Raw genomic sequence first — 16,043 nt, 5'->3', positions numbered from 1 at the left:
CCATAGAAGAAAGATATCAGTGGGTTATGTTGCACTGGAATTTGAGCCAGGATTGAGCAACAGTTAGTTTTTTTGGTTGTACCGACAGTTAATATTCAGAAGCCTTCTGAAGAGTCATGGGCTTCCCCATTAAAACACCAATACAAAACTCAGATTCGTAGAAAGTATATATGGATAAGTACCGTAATTGTTCTAGGGTGGATATAACCAGGACCAGCCCTACCATTAGGTAGAGTGAGGCAGGAGGGCAGGGAGTGTCATATGACCTGTCAGATATACCCTAAGCTAGCCTGCTGCCTTCAGATGCAGTGAAGGATACTGTACCAGTGTTAAAGCAAGATTCAACTGCCATTTCAGCTGCTTTCTGTATATGAAATGGGAAGGGACACCATCTTGTTCTTGCCTTGGGCAGCAAAATGTCTTAGCCTGAGTGCTTTCCGATTTAAAATAAGTCTGCAAATAATGGATGTTTGTTTCCTCCAGCTCTTTCTTTTCATTGAGAGTATGAAGTGGCATGCATTGATTCTACCACATGCTGGGGGGGGAGAGTAAATTATAAGGTTGGTGGCACTATCCTTGTTTCCTTGACAAATTCATTTTGATTTCCATTTGGTTGACAATTACCTGCTTGTCCCAAATAACTGGTCTCAATTCCATCATCTGGGAAAATGTAGGAAGCATGGCTGAGTTTTGTGGAGACAATAAACCATTATGCAAATGATCAAACCCTAGGGGCTGCTTTCAGAAAAGAGCACCTTGTAAGATCAGCAATACCCCCCAGTTGGAGGCTAATATGTTTCAGGAGTCAAGCAAATCGCCAGCTTCTGTGAGGGCTGCAGAGGATGATTGATGGAGGCCATTTATCTTATCTAGAAGATGACAGGACTATACAATCTGGAAGAGAAGGGAGGGCCAAGCTCCTCTTTATTCTGAGGACTGCCTTCTTTCTCCCTGCTTCTGTCCTCATTGCACTTGCCCCCTGCTCCTGCCAGCAACTTCTGTTCATTTCACAAACCCTTCTGAATCGAAGGTTTTGTTTCACTGGGAGAGGGTCAAGCTTTGTCTCCTTGTGAGAACATGTCTGTGCCTCCCATTGCTATGACTTTCAGCTCATCCAAAGTTGCAGCTTCTCCCCCAGCTGGTTTGGTGTTGTAATGCTAAAGAGAAAGAGAAGATCGCGTGCAAGAAGTACCAATTGCCATGGTGTTTTACTGCAGCAGTTGCCTGTTTAGACTATGCCCCCAACCGCTCCTCACTCTAAGATCTGGACTCCCAGAGATCAGCAGAGTTGCTGTATGGCTTGTGGGTATCAGGGATGCAGAGTCAGTGTTTTATTCCCTCCTACCAACCCCCTTTGCAGAAGAAAAAAAGGCTCCCATGCAAATGAAACTGACCACAGCAGGAAGTTTTTCAAATTTGCATCTCAAAAAGAGGAAATGGCATGGTTGGAAGGGCCCCACATTCACATTGTTTGGGTTCATGTGTGCTAGCAGTAGAGTTGGGATCACACCAGTCATTATGCATTGGCTGGGTGCTCTACTCCAGATAGTTCTATTGGAGCTATGAATCACAGCCCTAGACTTCTTCAACTAGTTTTCCATTTACAAGCCCCCACCATTAAGCTATCTCACTTTTTAAAACTGTCTTCATCTTACGCTCAGGCAGCTTGCTGCAAAGATAGTCAATGTGGTGTCATCCAAATGTTTTGTTTTACAACACTCTTCAGCCCCAGCCAGCATGGTGGCCAGGGATCGTGGGAGTTGATAGTCCAAAACGAGTCCAGACTATATTGCAGCTATTTTGGGGCAGTTTGAATTGGCCTGGCAAACTGTATATTACCTACTTGGGAACAGGTGCCCAGGTAGAAGTAACCTAAATGTAAGGTACAGTGCAGTGACATCACCACCAGAAAACAATGGGTAACTCTGTGAGCCATTAGCAGCCGGTATGAATATGCACCCATGTGGTCTGAGTCCATTTCAACAACGCCCAGGAAACATTTAATTTTGATGGCTTTCCCTGGTATAGTCATAATTGGCTCCAACATTGAGTGTCTATTTACACAAGCAACTAACCACAGTTAGTAAGTTAGGTCTAAGACAGGTGGGGAGAAGATAAGCAGAACCCATTTTTTCAATGTATCTTCTCTCTTTTATAAAGGCATTGTTGGCCACCTGCTATTCCGGTTCCTTCAACATCTGCAAACCGGGTGATTTATAGTTATTTGAGCAATAACAAGCCCCTGCCGAGAAGATTATAGGAACTGTGTAAAACAGATATACATATATATATATATATATATATATATATATATATATATATATATGCGCAAGCCAGTTGAGTTTTAAAGGGGGAGGAAGTTATCCCATTGTTTTATCAGAGATTTAAAAAACTCTTAATACGTCATAGACTGAACACAAGGGAGGACTTTCATTGCAGAAAGCATAGGTATCAACCATGCATCAATAAAGGGATGCATGGTTGTGATGTCAAGATGTGGGTTTTGGTACTGGTGAGAAAGAACATGACTATGTTAAGAAGCACTTCTGTTTTAAATACCAGATATTGAATTCTGAGGCTTCTTCTGTCCCACATGGAACAATCAGAAATGGCTTAAGACAGGTTAGGGGGCGGGGTAGAAATTCCAGCACACACACACTCCAGTGGTGCTGAAAACATAACAAATATGCCACCCAATTGTACAGTATTCATGTTTCCTCGGACATCTATCAGTAGCAGCCTCTAGCTTGCTAGGAATCAACAAGGGCAGAGGCCTCTTGTGCCTCCTGCCCTGCTTGTGGGGGGAGGTGCTCTGACCCTGCAAGCGATCTTTTTTGTTCTTAATAGCTCTGTAGTAGCTCCTACATAAGTGTACTCAGCACTGCGGTAGAAGTAACTGCCAATTTGCCACACTTTTTACAGCACCCTGAAATCTGCTGCCTGGCGCAGGTTGTTTCACCCTTTCTAATGGCAGGTCTAGCCCTGGACACAATGATGACACATGCGTCCCACTTCCCAGTGCATTAGCTGTCATAAAGCAGCTTCATGATTTCCAACCCGATTGGTCTCATTGTCAAGAAAAGATTAAAGAGCAAGACAGTCTCCTTTCATCTTCCCTCAAAACACAGCCTTTCTCTCTTTTTTTGCTTGCTTGTTAGCCACTTGTACCAGCCAAACTGTTTTAGTCTCTACACTTCAGAAACTTCTGGCATGATTTATAACATTTAATAACAGGTCTAGGAAGGTGCAGTTTTTTCACAGTCCTTAAATCCAGGCAGGAGGGTGGGAGGCAGTTTTGTAATTTAAATGGAGAGCCTCTTGGTGAATTAACTTCCCACTTTATAGAACTCACTGGCAGGACTTTGGGACAGAAGTCCAGGGCCCCTCTCAGCAGAATGAGCAGGAGGTCCCCCAAACGCAGCAGGGCTGGCTTTGAAGTAAGTGAAGTAATACACATTACTATCTAAAGAGGTGGCCCCTGTAAAGCCCAGAGTCTAAAATTAGAAATGTAAAAAAGCAGAGGTGAACCAGTCAGAAGTTGTTAAATATGCAACAATAAAAACACACATCTGGACTTATTTTATTCCCACTGCATTTGGTTTAGAAACAACAGACTTCAAAGTACAACTGGAAGAGATGCTGAATGTTAGTAGCTTGTTTTCATTCCCTATTTGTCCCCTCTCAACTAGCTAAGGACTCTAAGACCCTGTTTCACTGAAAGACACCTCTTCCCATATTACCCTTATTGTCCAAACCTATGCACATTTACTTGGGAGTTAGACCTATAAATTTAATTAGAATTCACTTTCGAGCTTAGGAATGCAGTTTAGGAATGCTTGCTTGGGAGTAAATCCCATGAACCCATTGCTAAATTTGCCTTCTAGAAAGATTTTCACAAAATCCAGTGGCTTACACAGTAAGCTATTACATATTCTGGCCAATGATGCTTTAAAATCATTACACAACTGGATGCCACATTTTTCTTCTGTACACAATGTTGGAAAGGTGTTTGAGCTTTCATAAATACATTGTACATTCTATTTACAACTTCTAACAAGCTCTGTGGGTGCCTTTAACCCGCCATCCACAAAATGAATGGAACAATGATGGTAGGGAGGGTAGTAGAAGGTGCCAGACCCAGGCAGAGTATAGAAACCAGTCCCAGCAGTGCTGAAGCAAGAACACTTCTCTGGTCCCGAATAATCATCTTCACCGTTTCACAGAACTGCAAAAATCAGAGCAGAAATTTTTAGAATGCAAATTAAGGGCTGCTTCCAGTTGAGAAATAAACGCATGCGTGGAATCATAGATTTAGCAATGACCTTAAAGCTCATGTACTTCAACCTCCTGCTGATGCAGGGAATTGCTACTGCAACACACCAAAAAGTGACCAGCTAATCCTGGTTGAACACCACCTTCCAGGTTATATAGCAAACTGACTTACGTAGTATTTAATTTTTCAATTGAAATTTAGCAGGGCTAGTCCAAAATGTTTTGCTGTTAGAAGCAACTATGCCACATGATCTAAGAGATGCACCCCAACATCCTCAGTGATATTACAAGGGATATTGAAGCACCCTTGTTTATTTGGGGGGACTCATAGCTTTGTGGAAGAGCACATCATTTGCATGCAAAATGCCACAGGTTCAAAACTTCCAAGATCTCAGGGCAGCAGGGCAGGGAAACAGCTGTACCTGAGACCACAGAGAGACACAATAGGTTAAGAGTAGGCACCCCAGTGGTCAGGAACCCACTTCCCATCCATATGAATTTCTAATTCTCCAGTTGATGTATGCGCTTCTAAAACCATTTGGATAATTATGTTATGTACTGCATGTTGACATTGGCTAGAATTCGGTTTCAGTTCTCTGCTAACTTTTACATGATGGTATTTCAGTGCTTTCTAGCAAGTTGGTTTTGATGGACTGAAAGTATATAATGCCTTGACTGCTTACTCTCTAGCCACCCTCATCTCAACTACCCCATCATCACAGCAGAACTGTGGTACCTGCACATTTACTATTTACTAGAGTATTGCATTGGGATGAGATGGCAGGAGTGAAATGAACAGAAAGGGGGAAAGAATAGTCTTCAGAATGTGCCAATCCACCAGTGACATCCAAGTGAGGCGTAGAGTAGTGAATAGCTGGGGTTGGCTGTTGTTTTTAAAGTGTATTTAAAATGAACAAATGAAGGCTTCAGAACTAGCTGTCCTACTTCTTAAGGAAACATACCAATTTTATTTTTTAAAAAACCAAACCAGGCAGCCTTAAGGGTTTAAAAGTTGCAAGTTCTTTCCAGCCAAGACATTTATTAGAGTAATAAAGCACTATACAAAAACTCTGTTAGATTAACAGTGCTGAACAGTAACACCAATTAAAATCTGGTTTTGTCTGTCAGAAACCTGGCAAACCTAAATGACTTCATTGGCATTTCACACAGATTCAATATTTTTAAGAGAGAGAGAGAAATTAAAGCAAAATAGCCCTTGCTCTGTTCCTGCCTGCATTGGGCACAGAGAAGGTAATATGTGTTCCATTCTAATTAGCCACCCAGAAACACTGCCTCTACTACAAGAAATTATTTGCTTGGTACCTAAATAAATCTGACGTACTTCCTTTTGCAGACTTCATCAAGTTCAGCTTGTAAAAGCACGCCTCTGAGCTAACCTGGGGCTGCTGGTAATACTGCTCCTAGTCTCTGCACAATGTACCTTTATTTCTCTTGAATGGTGGAGGAGAGATCAGCTCTGCTCTTAGTACCACCATCCCCAGCTACAAAGGAGAATCATAACCTTGAATTTCAGGGCATCACATTTAGATGTTTGCTAAACCACACCAAAAATATCCTGTGTTTACCCTCTGATGGAAAGATGAACTTTTTTTTTACTTTTGCAATGCCAAACCCCTGCCTGTTGGAACAGTACACAGTGTACAACCTAAACCAGTGTTCGTTTTCACTCCCTGTACCCAGCTGTCCCATATGAAGAGAGACCTATTTCCTTAACACTGTTAAGCTTGAGATGGAAGGTTCACATAGGGCCACCCTCAACAATATGAAATAAATGCTGACTAAAACATACATTCAGCAAACCGGGACTGAACTCAAGTTCTGCAGAGGATGTGCTGTGCTTCAGATGGCTGTTTTGCATGCTCTGCTTTTAGATAGCAGCCAATCCAATGAATCAGAAGTTTTCACACAGTAAAGATGAGAGTGGAAAAGGAAAGGACATACCTTAGCCCACAGGTTTTCAACCCTTTTGAGTCCACTGCTCGCTTGACCAACTACATTCTTTCTGCGGCACGCCATTGGGGCTCAGGAGCCCAGTTAGGTCACCCCTGGCCTGCAGAGCTGGCAGCCTCTCACCCTTTTTCAAACACCCTCCTTTGTGGAGTGTTCCCTCAACCTTCTCTCCCCTCTCCTCTCCTTCGGAGTCTTCCAGGCAGCTGCTGCCCCTGGTCTCTGAGCTGCCCCACCCACCCCAAAGAGAGGTGCCTCATCACACTGCCCCATGGGGGTGTGGGAAGTACCCCCTGGCCAGCCGCAAAGACACCATTCACCTGGGGAGCTTGTAGCCAGGGCTGCTGGAACGAACAGCTGTGCAAGCCTTTGGGAGGCAGAGACGCAAGAGGGCATAAGAGAAGGGAGGGAAGGAAAGAGGGACAGAGGCCAGTGTTGCATGCGGCACCCCTTAGCCCTATCCATTTCTGCATGAGTATTAAAAAGCCAGAATCTGCAACAGCCTTGAACTGTAAGCCTTTCGGGGAATCACCATTTCATTAGGGGGGAAAGCGGGAGGAAATATATACACTATATAGCAATTCCTGCAACCAGCACCATTGTCACTAGGTAGAAAGTACTCAAAATACCAAATCTAGCATTCTGTCAGCAGTCTAAGGCTAAATTCTATTTAGATTAGTGGGCCCTTGCGAGAGGTCTGAGCTTGGATCTAAGAGAGGCAGGTGAAATGTTAAAACAATGACTTCCCACTTTTGACTTGCAAGAAACAAAATTTAAAAGGACTGTAAGTGTAGTCAAATCCTGAGCTGAATAATAATAATAATAATAATAATAATAATAATAATAATAATAATAAATTCATTCCTTAGGAGCAATGGGAAGATGAGCATTTCTCTTCAACAGAAAAGGCTCTAGTTAAAATCTTTTGGGAATTGAATAGCTCTCTGCCCAGGTTTGCTTTCAGACAGGAAAACTGAATAGCCAGTGCTACAGGAGGATCTCTATACTTCCTTGGCAGCATCAGCTCACACTGCCCTGTTCCCAGACGATGGAATGGCTGGACAGTTTTGTTTTTGTTTATTTGTTTATTCTGGCTCAGAGATACATTAAGTGTTTGGATAGCAGTCTTGTTGGGACAGGTAAGGAAAGCTTGGACTTGAATCTTACCACTAACGTAAAAGGCACTATATAGCTTTTTATGGATTGTTAGAGATTTTGGAACACAGTTGGTTACTAATAGTTAAAGGCACAAGACTGAACCAAAAATGAAACACCCTCAACTCATGCAGCTTACTTTATGTTCTGGGGGAAGGAAAGTGCAAGTGAGAAATGCTTATAGAAATAGGTTATAAATGCACAACACGGGAGTCCCATAAAGATAAGCCACTGTGCAATTGTCCCTTTGTGCTCTCAAAGCAAGGACTCAGAATCCTTTAGCCAGGTTGCTTGGCTAGATTTGTACAGTGGTAGTTTACCTTCTCAGTCTGGAAGCTGACTGGAGAACCATATCTGCAGAAGGTCACAAAATGTTCACAGTTGTTCCACAGCAAGCTGTATTCAGTGGCACCCACCAGCTTTTCTGCTCTGCAGACCACCTCTTCATCACGAAGGACGTTGTTCTTGAAGAGTTTGTCCATGTGGTTTACCAGAATAGAGCCTCCATAGGCAAAGTCTTCCACTGTGTCCACACGGATCCTGGCCATTTTAGTGATGACACCAAAGATGAGTCTCTTGTTAGTCACCACCTTCTGGATCTGTTTCTGGTCGTTGGTGAGAGCAGGCAGGATATCTGGCATAAGGTGAGCCACCCGGTTATCCCCCAGGTAGATGCCAAAATGAATGAAGAGTGTTCGGGGCACCTCCAGCAAATCCCCCGGCTTGAAATAGGTGGTATCATAATAACAGCATCGTTTCTTCTTCTCTTCTTCCTCTGCACCAGAGCCCACACCGAGAAGTTTGAAGTTGGCAAGCAGCAGAAACTTCTCCAGTAGCAGGGATGCTATTTCATACATGGGGTTTTTCATGATGCTGATCTTACTCTTATTCTGCGGCTGCAGCTGCTCCTGATTCATTCAGCTTCAGCATCTTGCCTTTTTATCATGGCAAGAGGGGCTGTCCCACAACCAGCATCAGTTTGGATTGGCAGATAGGCAAGTGGGTGGTTACTGTGGAGTGAAATAGACCTCTACTCAGAAAGTGACTCTTTCAGAAACATTTTACAAGAGTCCCAATTATGCATTCAGTATATAGAATGGGCAGACACACATACAAAATCACCTAGTCTAGACCATGTACTTATCAGAATGCAAGCACTTAGTGACTGAACAGCTTGAAAGCCTAGAATGATGTAAGTACCAATGCAATCATTAGGCATTCGATTCAGATTGTGATAGATTATGACTAATGAGCCCATCCTGGGAGACTGAGACACAAAAGCTGCAACATACACTTATTTTGGAGTAAGTTGTCACTGAACTTGGTAAGACTTTCTTCCAAATATGCAGGGGTTTGGGTTACAAGGCTGCATACTTATGGTACCCTGAAATTATTTCCAAGTAAATATTAGAACTGCAGACTTTTAATTGTATAGATGCTTACATGAAAGTGAGCCCCACTGTGCTCAGTGGGCTTTATTTCCTTGCACATGTGTTTGCAGTCTTATTTTTAAGTAATGGCCACTGCAACCAATAGGAATGGGTTTTCAAACCTTGCATGTCGTCAGTGTTAGGAAAATGTTGATAGGTACATCTAAGTGAAAGGTTTTTTGTTGTATGCCATGCAAATTGGATCCGAGTTTATACATGTACTGATTGAAAGATACAGAGATCTGCTTACTGATGAAAGGGATTCATTTTTGACATATACATGAACTCAGCTTGGTACTTAACATTTAAAAATATATATCTGAATTTGCAAGATAGTGAGAGACCAAATGCCATGATGGAAGTTCATTTGTTTGCATTTCCTATGTGACTGTTCAAAGCATACCTTTCCACATAGTTTCCAGGTAAGATAGCATCAAGTTCCAATGCAACATATAGGGCTTTTGTCAAGTGTGGTTTCTGCTTGGCAGAAGTTTGGGAAGTGGTTTGGTTTCCCCCAGAATTGTAATGTATCCTTATTTTATTTTAACTTTTAGAGAGGCAACAAGATCTGTACAGAATTGGGGAAGGTATACATTTCTGTTATGACAAAAAGCAAAAGCATGGGCAAACCCTTTCCACCACCCCACCCCCAGCTAATCTTTTCATGCACCCTGGAGGTACTTGCAGGGTTCTCAGAAGGAAGGTGCTAAAGAAACTGTAGTGATGGAGAAGCAGAGTGATGGGAGAAAAGCAAGTGATCCTCTAAAAGTCATTTCCCCCCTTTCAGAATGGGCCAGTATTTCTGCTCAAACGAAAAAATTAAATAACTGTTGGCTGGCTTTGGGGAAGGGGGGGTATTAATCTTGCACTTCACACATCTATTCATGTATGGATATCCCCGTTTTAACTTTCCGCATTTCCTTTCCCTCTGACGCCACTGTTTACACTGCCTTCCCCCACCGTGTGTGTGTGTGTGTGTTTGTGTGCGCGCGCGCGTACCTGCAAGTGAGGATAACTGATGACGTGGGCTTCGTTCCACGAAAGCATCTGGCACGACAACTGCGCCAGCCTCGAGGTGCCACGAGACTCTTCGGCGGCTTGTCTGCCTGCGGCAGGCTAGCTGGGCTGCCCCAGCCGGGGAAGCCAGAGAGACGCGCCGAAGGAGCCAGCCGTGCCTCGCGGTTAAGATTGATTCTCTGCTAATCCATTATGCGGAGGAGTCAAGCCCAGCAAACAAAAGCCTCAACTCAACACCCACCCCAAGCCCCTCGAGCTACTTCTCCCCTACTCCCCCCCCCCGGCCCCTGTCGAAGGCTACTGTGCTCGGTAGCCCAGCGGAATCTGCGAAGCATGATTGATGGGGGGGCCATTCATCTTACCTGGAAGGCGACAAGGGCTTGACAGCCGGAGCGGGGGAGGCTACTCCCCCGCGCAACCCGCCATTCTCTTTTCTAGCGGCCCCTGCCAGACTCACTTTTGTGTGTGTGTGTTTCGCCCCCCGGCACTCCGGATCCGGAGAGGCAGAAAAGCGGCCGCTGGAAGGGGGAGAGGGCGGGGCCCCGGGGAAAGGGGGCGGATCTCTCTCGCCTTGCGCTTAGAAGAAGCGAGAGCTCCCCCTTTCCCCTCTTCTCTCAAAGCGCCGCTGGGACCGAACGGGAGAGAGGCGTGGAGCCGTTTCTCTTTTAGTCCCTTTGCCCAAACTATGCAACGGATCCCGATGGGCCTTGACAGGACGAGTTTCCTTCCCCGCCCGGGCAGGCAGCGCTGCCTAAGGACCTCCCTGGTGGCGCGGCAGGATCGGCGGGGGCGGGGAGGGAGGGAGGCGCACCTCAGGACCTCTGGCTTCCCTAACCAGAGTTACCAGGAAGGAACTCGCAGCCAGTGTCACAGAATCGTATTTGGAAGGGGCCATGAGGGTCATCTAGCCCAGCCCCCTGCAATGCAGGACTCTTTTGCCCAACGTGGGACTCGAACCCACGACCCTGAAATTAAAAGTCTCACGCTCTACCGACTGAATTGGACACACGCTTGGAACACCCCCAAGAGCACCTGGGATGCGTTTCTTGGATGGAAGAGCGCTACACACCTGGCACTCTCCTCCGGGCTGTATGTTGCAAGAGATCTGACAGCGGTGGCAGAAGCTTGCCTGCTATTGTTAATCTTTTAATTGAGGAAGCATATTAAACTAACAAAGAAAATGAGCAAGACTTCTCCCTCCATCCCCACCCATTCAAATTCCGGGGGCGGAGAATGCCGGGGGCATCAGTTGTGAAGGGAAAACAATGGGGGAAAGGGGTGCGGTGGGGGAATTAGAGCCAAGCAGTGACGGCATGCTATATTCAGCATCAGTTGTTTGCAAAATGAGAATTCTCCCGCGCAATTGTTTCAGCTCGTTTTCATTGATAGTGGAGATAAGCAACAGAAGGGCTGCTCTTACATTCCTGTCCTGGTTATGAACTTCTCCCCTTGATGGGCGCTTGGCTTACCTGTCCTTGGTCACACCACCACAACATACATTTAAAGCACATAGGCTGTAGCCCTTCCGAGATGTTCCCAGGTTACATTTTAGGATTGCCAATGCAACAGCTGAAGAGAAAGATTGTTTCATGTTTACCAAAAAGGGAGGGTGTTAGTTTTTCTTCCTGGGTGCAATCTGGAAACTGCAAAGCACCTAACAGACTCCTTTCAGCTGACTGCCAGTTGCCTCCTACATACCATCTTAAAGTTGTGCCTAAATGCAGACTCCATCTGTGGCTCCAGCATCTACCCTTATGTAGAGATCCCGGGAATTCACAAACTTGTGCACTATTTTGTAACATCTTGGTCGACCTAAGAAGGATGTTGCCCTAATGTGGATTTTGTAATTTAACAAATGCTATAATGCGAGCCTCAGGCCCTGAAGGGCTACTGTAGAAATCTATTTCAGATGATCCATGTGGAATTAAGAAGGAAATGGCCCAGATCTCCACTCTGTTCCACAAAGCCACTTCCGGCTTGCCCAGGAGGTGGGGTTGCGGGCTTCACGCCCACCCCACATGAGCGGGGGCTGGTTGCAGCCCCCGCGAGAGCAGGGGAATCCCGGCCGGGCCTGCCCCCCCCCCAGCCAGCCAACCAGCTGGCTGGGGGGGGCGAGGCCTGTCCTATTTAGGGCCGGTGCTGAGGGGGCTCTCCCTCTTTTCGCCGGCTAGCCCTCACGTTTTCCCACCCTCCCTCCCTCCAAGTGGGCTTTAGGTAGGTCTTTGACTTTGCTATGGACTCCGGTCTGTCGCCGCAAGGGGCATGGTAGGAATTTTTCCCAATTGGCAATTTCTAGCCTTTTGGTTTTTCGCCTACCTCGTAGCAACTCGTCACAACTTCTCGGCATTGGTGGTAGGCATTGGTAAGAAGGGGTTAAGAGGATGTGGGGGGGAGGAACGCCATCACCTCCCCCCAGTGAGCGAAGGGTGGTCCGTTAAAGGACTCCGGGGGACGTGGCCCTATCTGAAGCCTATGGAGGTGAGGGCCAAAGGCACGCCCCAGAGCGGTGACCCAGGGGAGCTCCTAGTCGACGTGCCTCGGCGGGAGACTCCCCCGATATAGTGTTAACCCTTCCCCGTGTCTCCAGCAAATGGGCTGGAGCCGGATAGTCGTTAGGACCAATGCCTAAGCCAATGCCTCTCATTCATGAATTCAATAAAGTTGTGGCCTAATTCGCCCAATTAACCTTATATTATGGTGTCTCGTGTCTTTATTTATCCTGGTGGGGGGCGGGAACTCGCCACGCAACTAGGAACCCTTACATGACACTTATCTTAAGTGAATCTTCTGCTTCTCTTTCTTTTAGATTTGTGGTTTTGAGAACTTGTTGCCTTTTAAAATAAAAAAAATTCCTTCCAGTAGCACCTTAAAGACCAACTAAGTTAGTTTTTGGTATGAGCTTTCGTGTGCATGCACACTTCTTCAGATACCACTTCAGATAGGTATCTGAAGAAGTGTGCATGCACACGAAAGCTCATACCAAGAACTAACTTAGTTGGTCTTTAAGGTGCTACTGGAAGGAATTTTTTTATTTTGACTATGGCAGACCAACACGGCTACCTATCTGTAATTGTTGCCTTTTAGTCTTGGCTGCATAGCTACTCTCTCTCTCTCTCTCTCTCTCTCTCTCTCTCTCTCTCTCTCTCTCACACACACACACACACACACACACACACCCTCAGATGAACTCACTGTAGTATTGCCAGTGGGAACTTGAGCTGGAAGTCAGGTGGAGAGAGAGCTAAGTGTTGGTTCTTAGTGTGCAAAAATATGTTTCCAGGATGTTTCACTCCTTGTTTAGACAGAGGCAGCCTTTGTTTTATTTTCCAGTGCCATTTAATCTTAATCCCCCCAAATGAAGGGGTACATTACAGATAAATCCAGAGAGGAAATGGCCCATGAAACCAGAGATGCTATTTAGGTTTCTGGCCAAAAGCCTTGATTGCTTGGGTGAATCTCAAAAGGAATGTATGAAAAAACTAGCGTCCCTTTTCTTACTACTTCCACTAACAAGCTGGGGAAACAACAGTTTCACCTTACCTGGCTGCTCATTAGCAGGGATGGGGGGGGGGAGTGTTGCATTTTCTTGAAAAGCTATGCATTGATCCCATGCTGACTGCAGCTCCAGAAAATTCAGCTGTATACTCAGCCACTCTCTGAAATTAACGCTTCACTGTCCTTGTGTTGTTAGGAGCTTCAGATGCAGAAAGCAACAGTAATTAGTTTAAATATATATTTCAAAATGGGGTGCGGGTGTGTGGAAAGAAGCAGAGAACATTCACGGATGTTATAGAGGGCATACTATAGACATCACCCTTTATCAAGGACCTTCTCTAACTTTCATAAAAGGCAAAAGAATTAAGTCATAGAATAGACCCATTGAAATTACAGAGTTTAAATTAATTTCAGTGATTTCCATGGGTCTAATCCATTACTTAGTTGGCTATCATTCACATACAACTAATTTCCTGTTAAACGAAGGACAAAACTAAATACCTTTGAAACAAGTTGAGTAAACTTTAAATAACTATTTTCTACGGTACCCTTGGAAGCCATGAACAAAGGCGTTTTGAAACTGAACAATTAAGAATGACTTTGCTCCATATTCAGTAACTAGAATCAGAATAACAAAATAGGAAAGTGTGTGTGTATTTCAGCTGCAGCAACAAATATGTTGCTACACATTATTTTTGAAAAGAAAAGCGTCATATGGACACAAATCTGTCAGAACTAAAATATAGCCTAAATTTGCATTACAGTTCTACAGTATGTAAATCTGAAATACTCATTCTAGGGATTAACATCACAGCTCAACCAGTGACTCACAAAGGCTGCGATCCACCCACCTAATGGTAAGCCCCATTGACCTCACTGCAATTTACTGCTGAGTAGTCATGTTTAGGATAGCACTGTAAGGATGCAATGTGCACTTACCTGCGAGCAGGCCCACACTAAAGTGGTCTTACTTTTGAGTAAACATAGGGTTGTATGAGTTATATCCACACAGTCTCAATACCATGCACTGCAAAATTTTGCTGGAACAGTGAATCAGAACCAGATTTTAAATACACTTTCTCCATTAAAATGTGCTACAGAAAATATAGACACGAGAGCACAGTGCCCAAAAAACACCTAAGATTGTGGCACCCAAAAATGCACGTTTTGGGGTACTGTGCTCTTGCATGGGTCACAGCTTATGCTATGGTCTTAACCCCTTCATGCATTAATTAGACTAAAGCATGCTAGTTATATGAGGCTGGTTACATTCCTTTCTTCCTTCCCCATAGTTTTATTTGCAAAAATAATTTTCTATTTTCAGGGAGTGGGGGGTCATTAAAAATACTTTGGAATTCACTTCAGGGTGTTCAGATAGAAAGGAGGGCAGGGTACCTGCACTTGACTTGCAAACTATGCTTTCTGAAATTCCCTCTTCTGCACTATTTTCACTTAACCATGTGTGAATTTTCTGCCAACTTCCTGACTAATCATCACCTTTGTATCATCGCTCAGTAACTTTTTGGAAAATCTGATTTAGAACTGACTGTCCTTACTAACTATGCTAAGGCTGCAATCCTAAACTCACTTGGAAAATCAAACTGAACTGAAACCATTCCTAGAAAGACATATAAAGGTAAAGGGATCCCTGACCATTAGGTCCAGTCGTGGCCGATTCTGGGGTTGCGGCGCTCATCTCGCTCTATTGGCCGAGGGAGCCAGCGTACAGCTTCCAGGTCATGTGGCCAGCATGACTAAGCCGCTTCTGGCAAACCAGAGCAGCGCACAGAAACGCCGTTTACCTTCCCGCCGGAGCGGTGCCTATTTATCTACTTGCACTTTGACGTGCTTTCAAACTGCTAGGTTGGCAGGAGCAGGGACCGAGCAATGGGAGCTCACCCCACTGCGGGGATTCAAACCGCCGACCTTCTGATCGGCAAGTCCTAGGCTCTGTGGTTTAACCCACAGCACCACCCGCATCCCTAAGGAAAGACATATAGGATCGCACTATAAAGGTCCAATGTATTTGAACCCTTATGCATGCTGCCGATAGCCACACACAGCTTTCCTACAAACTGGAGTCCTATTCACAGGAGAGCTGCTGGAAGGGAGGAATCATTTGGTGGCAGCACACCAGAGGCAGAGCAGTCAGTTCATACACAAAAGGATACTACAGATGACTGACTGACTTTTTAAATGTATAATTGACTAATGGACTTTAAATTAATGCAGCTAGCCACTTCCCATTCTCTGCACAAAATGAATTTCCCAGAGGTCTGGTCCTTGTTAAGATGGGTCACAAACAGAAATATTATACAGTATTAACTGTTTATCTGCTTTTTGGTGTGTGTGTGGTAGGGGACATGAGATATGATGTTTTGCAGAAGTCTTAGGGTTAAACTATTAATCATGTATAGTTTTGTGTATCTTTCTTCTATTTTTTAAAAAATGAAAAGAAACTTATGGAGACTGCAATTATGAGTGGAGAGGCAGCAAATAGGCAGGAGATGCATACCTCCTTCCAAGACAGTTCTTTTTCCACACAAAAGGGCCCGAACCCCAGCATGGCTTTTCCTTTTGCAGGGAAAAAAGATGCTAGTACTTCTACCTGAAGAGGGAAAGCAGCTGGGTGGAGTGTGATTTCAAGGAGAAAACAACTGGCAGGGTGAAGTTAAGCTCTGCTACACCTACTGGTTCTCCATACCA

General features: G+C 44.7%; 1 protein-coding gene across 3 annotated transcripts; it reads right to left on the bottom strand.

The window, feature by feature from the left end:
- Positions 1–3,563: 3,563 nt before the first annotated feature.
- LRAT (lecithin retinol acyltransferase) lies at positions 3,564–14,513 on the bottom strand. Of its 3 annotated transcripts, none has more exons than XM_082237761.1 (3): positions 13,383–14,513; positions 7,716–8,405; positions 3,564–4,225 (listed from the first exon to the last, which is right to left on the bottom strand). In XM_082237761.1, the coding sequence occupies exons 2-3, from the start codon at positions 8,310–8,312 to the stop codon at positions 4,073–4,075; spliced, it is 750 nt and encodes a 249-aa protein (XP_082093887.1). In that variant the 5' UTR covers positions 8,313–8,405; positions 13,383–14,513; the 3' UTR covers positions 3,564–4,072. The 3 variants fall into 3 exon arrangements, with proteins under 3 accessions (XP_082093887.1, XP_082093886.1, XP_082093888.1); XM_082237760.1 differs by lacking the exon at positions 13,383–14,513 and adding an exon at positions 10,205–10,546; XM_082237762.1 differs by lacking the exon at positions 13,383–14,513 and adding an exon at positions 9,825–10,069.
- Positions 14,514–16,043: the final 1,530 nt, after the last annotated feature.

Source organism: Podarcis vaucheri, assembly GCF_965113315.1.
Source record: "Podarcis vaucheri genome assembly, chromosome: 9".
In the NCBI taxonomy this organism is placed as follows: Eukaryota; Metazoa; Chordata; class Lepidosauria; order Squamata; family Lacertidae; genus Podarcis; species Podarcis vaucheri.
Note: the sequence above shows the minus strand (reverse complement) of the source record. Positions and strands in the feature narration are given on the sequence as shown.

Excerpts from the sequence above, each read along its gene's own strand:
- LRAT (XM_082237761.1), bottom strand. The coding sequence starts at position 8,312 with ATGAATCAGGAGCAGCTGCAGCCGCAGAATAAGAGTAAGATCAGCATC. Across the intron at positions 4,226-7,715 it reads TCAGCTTCCAGACTGAGAAG|TTCTGTGAAACGGTGAAGAT; the intron begins GTAAACTACCAC and ends TGATTTTTGCAG.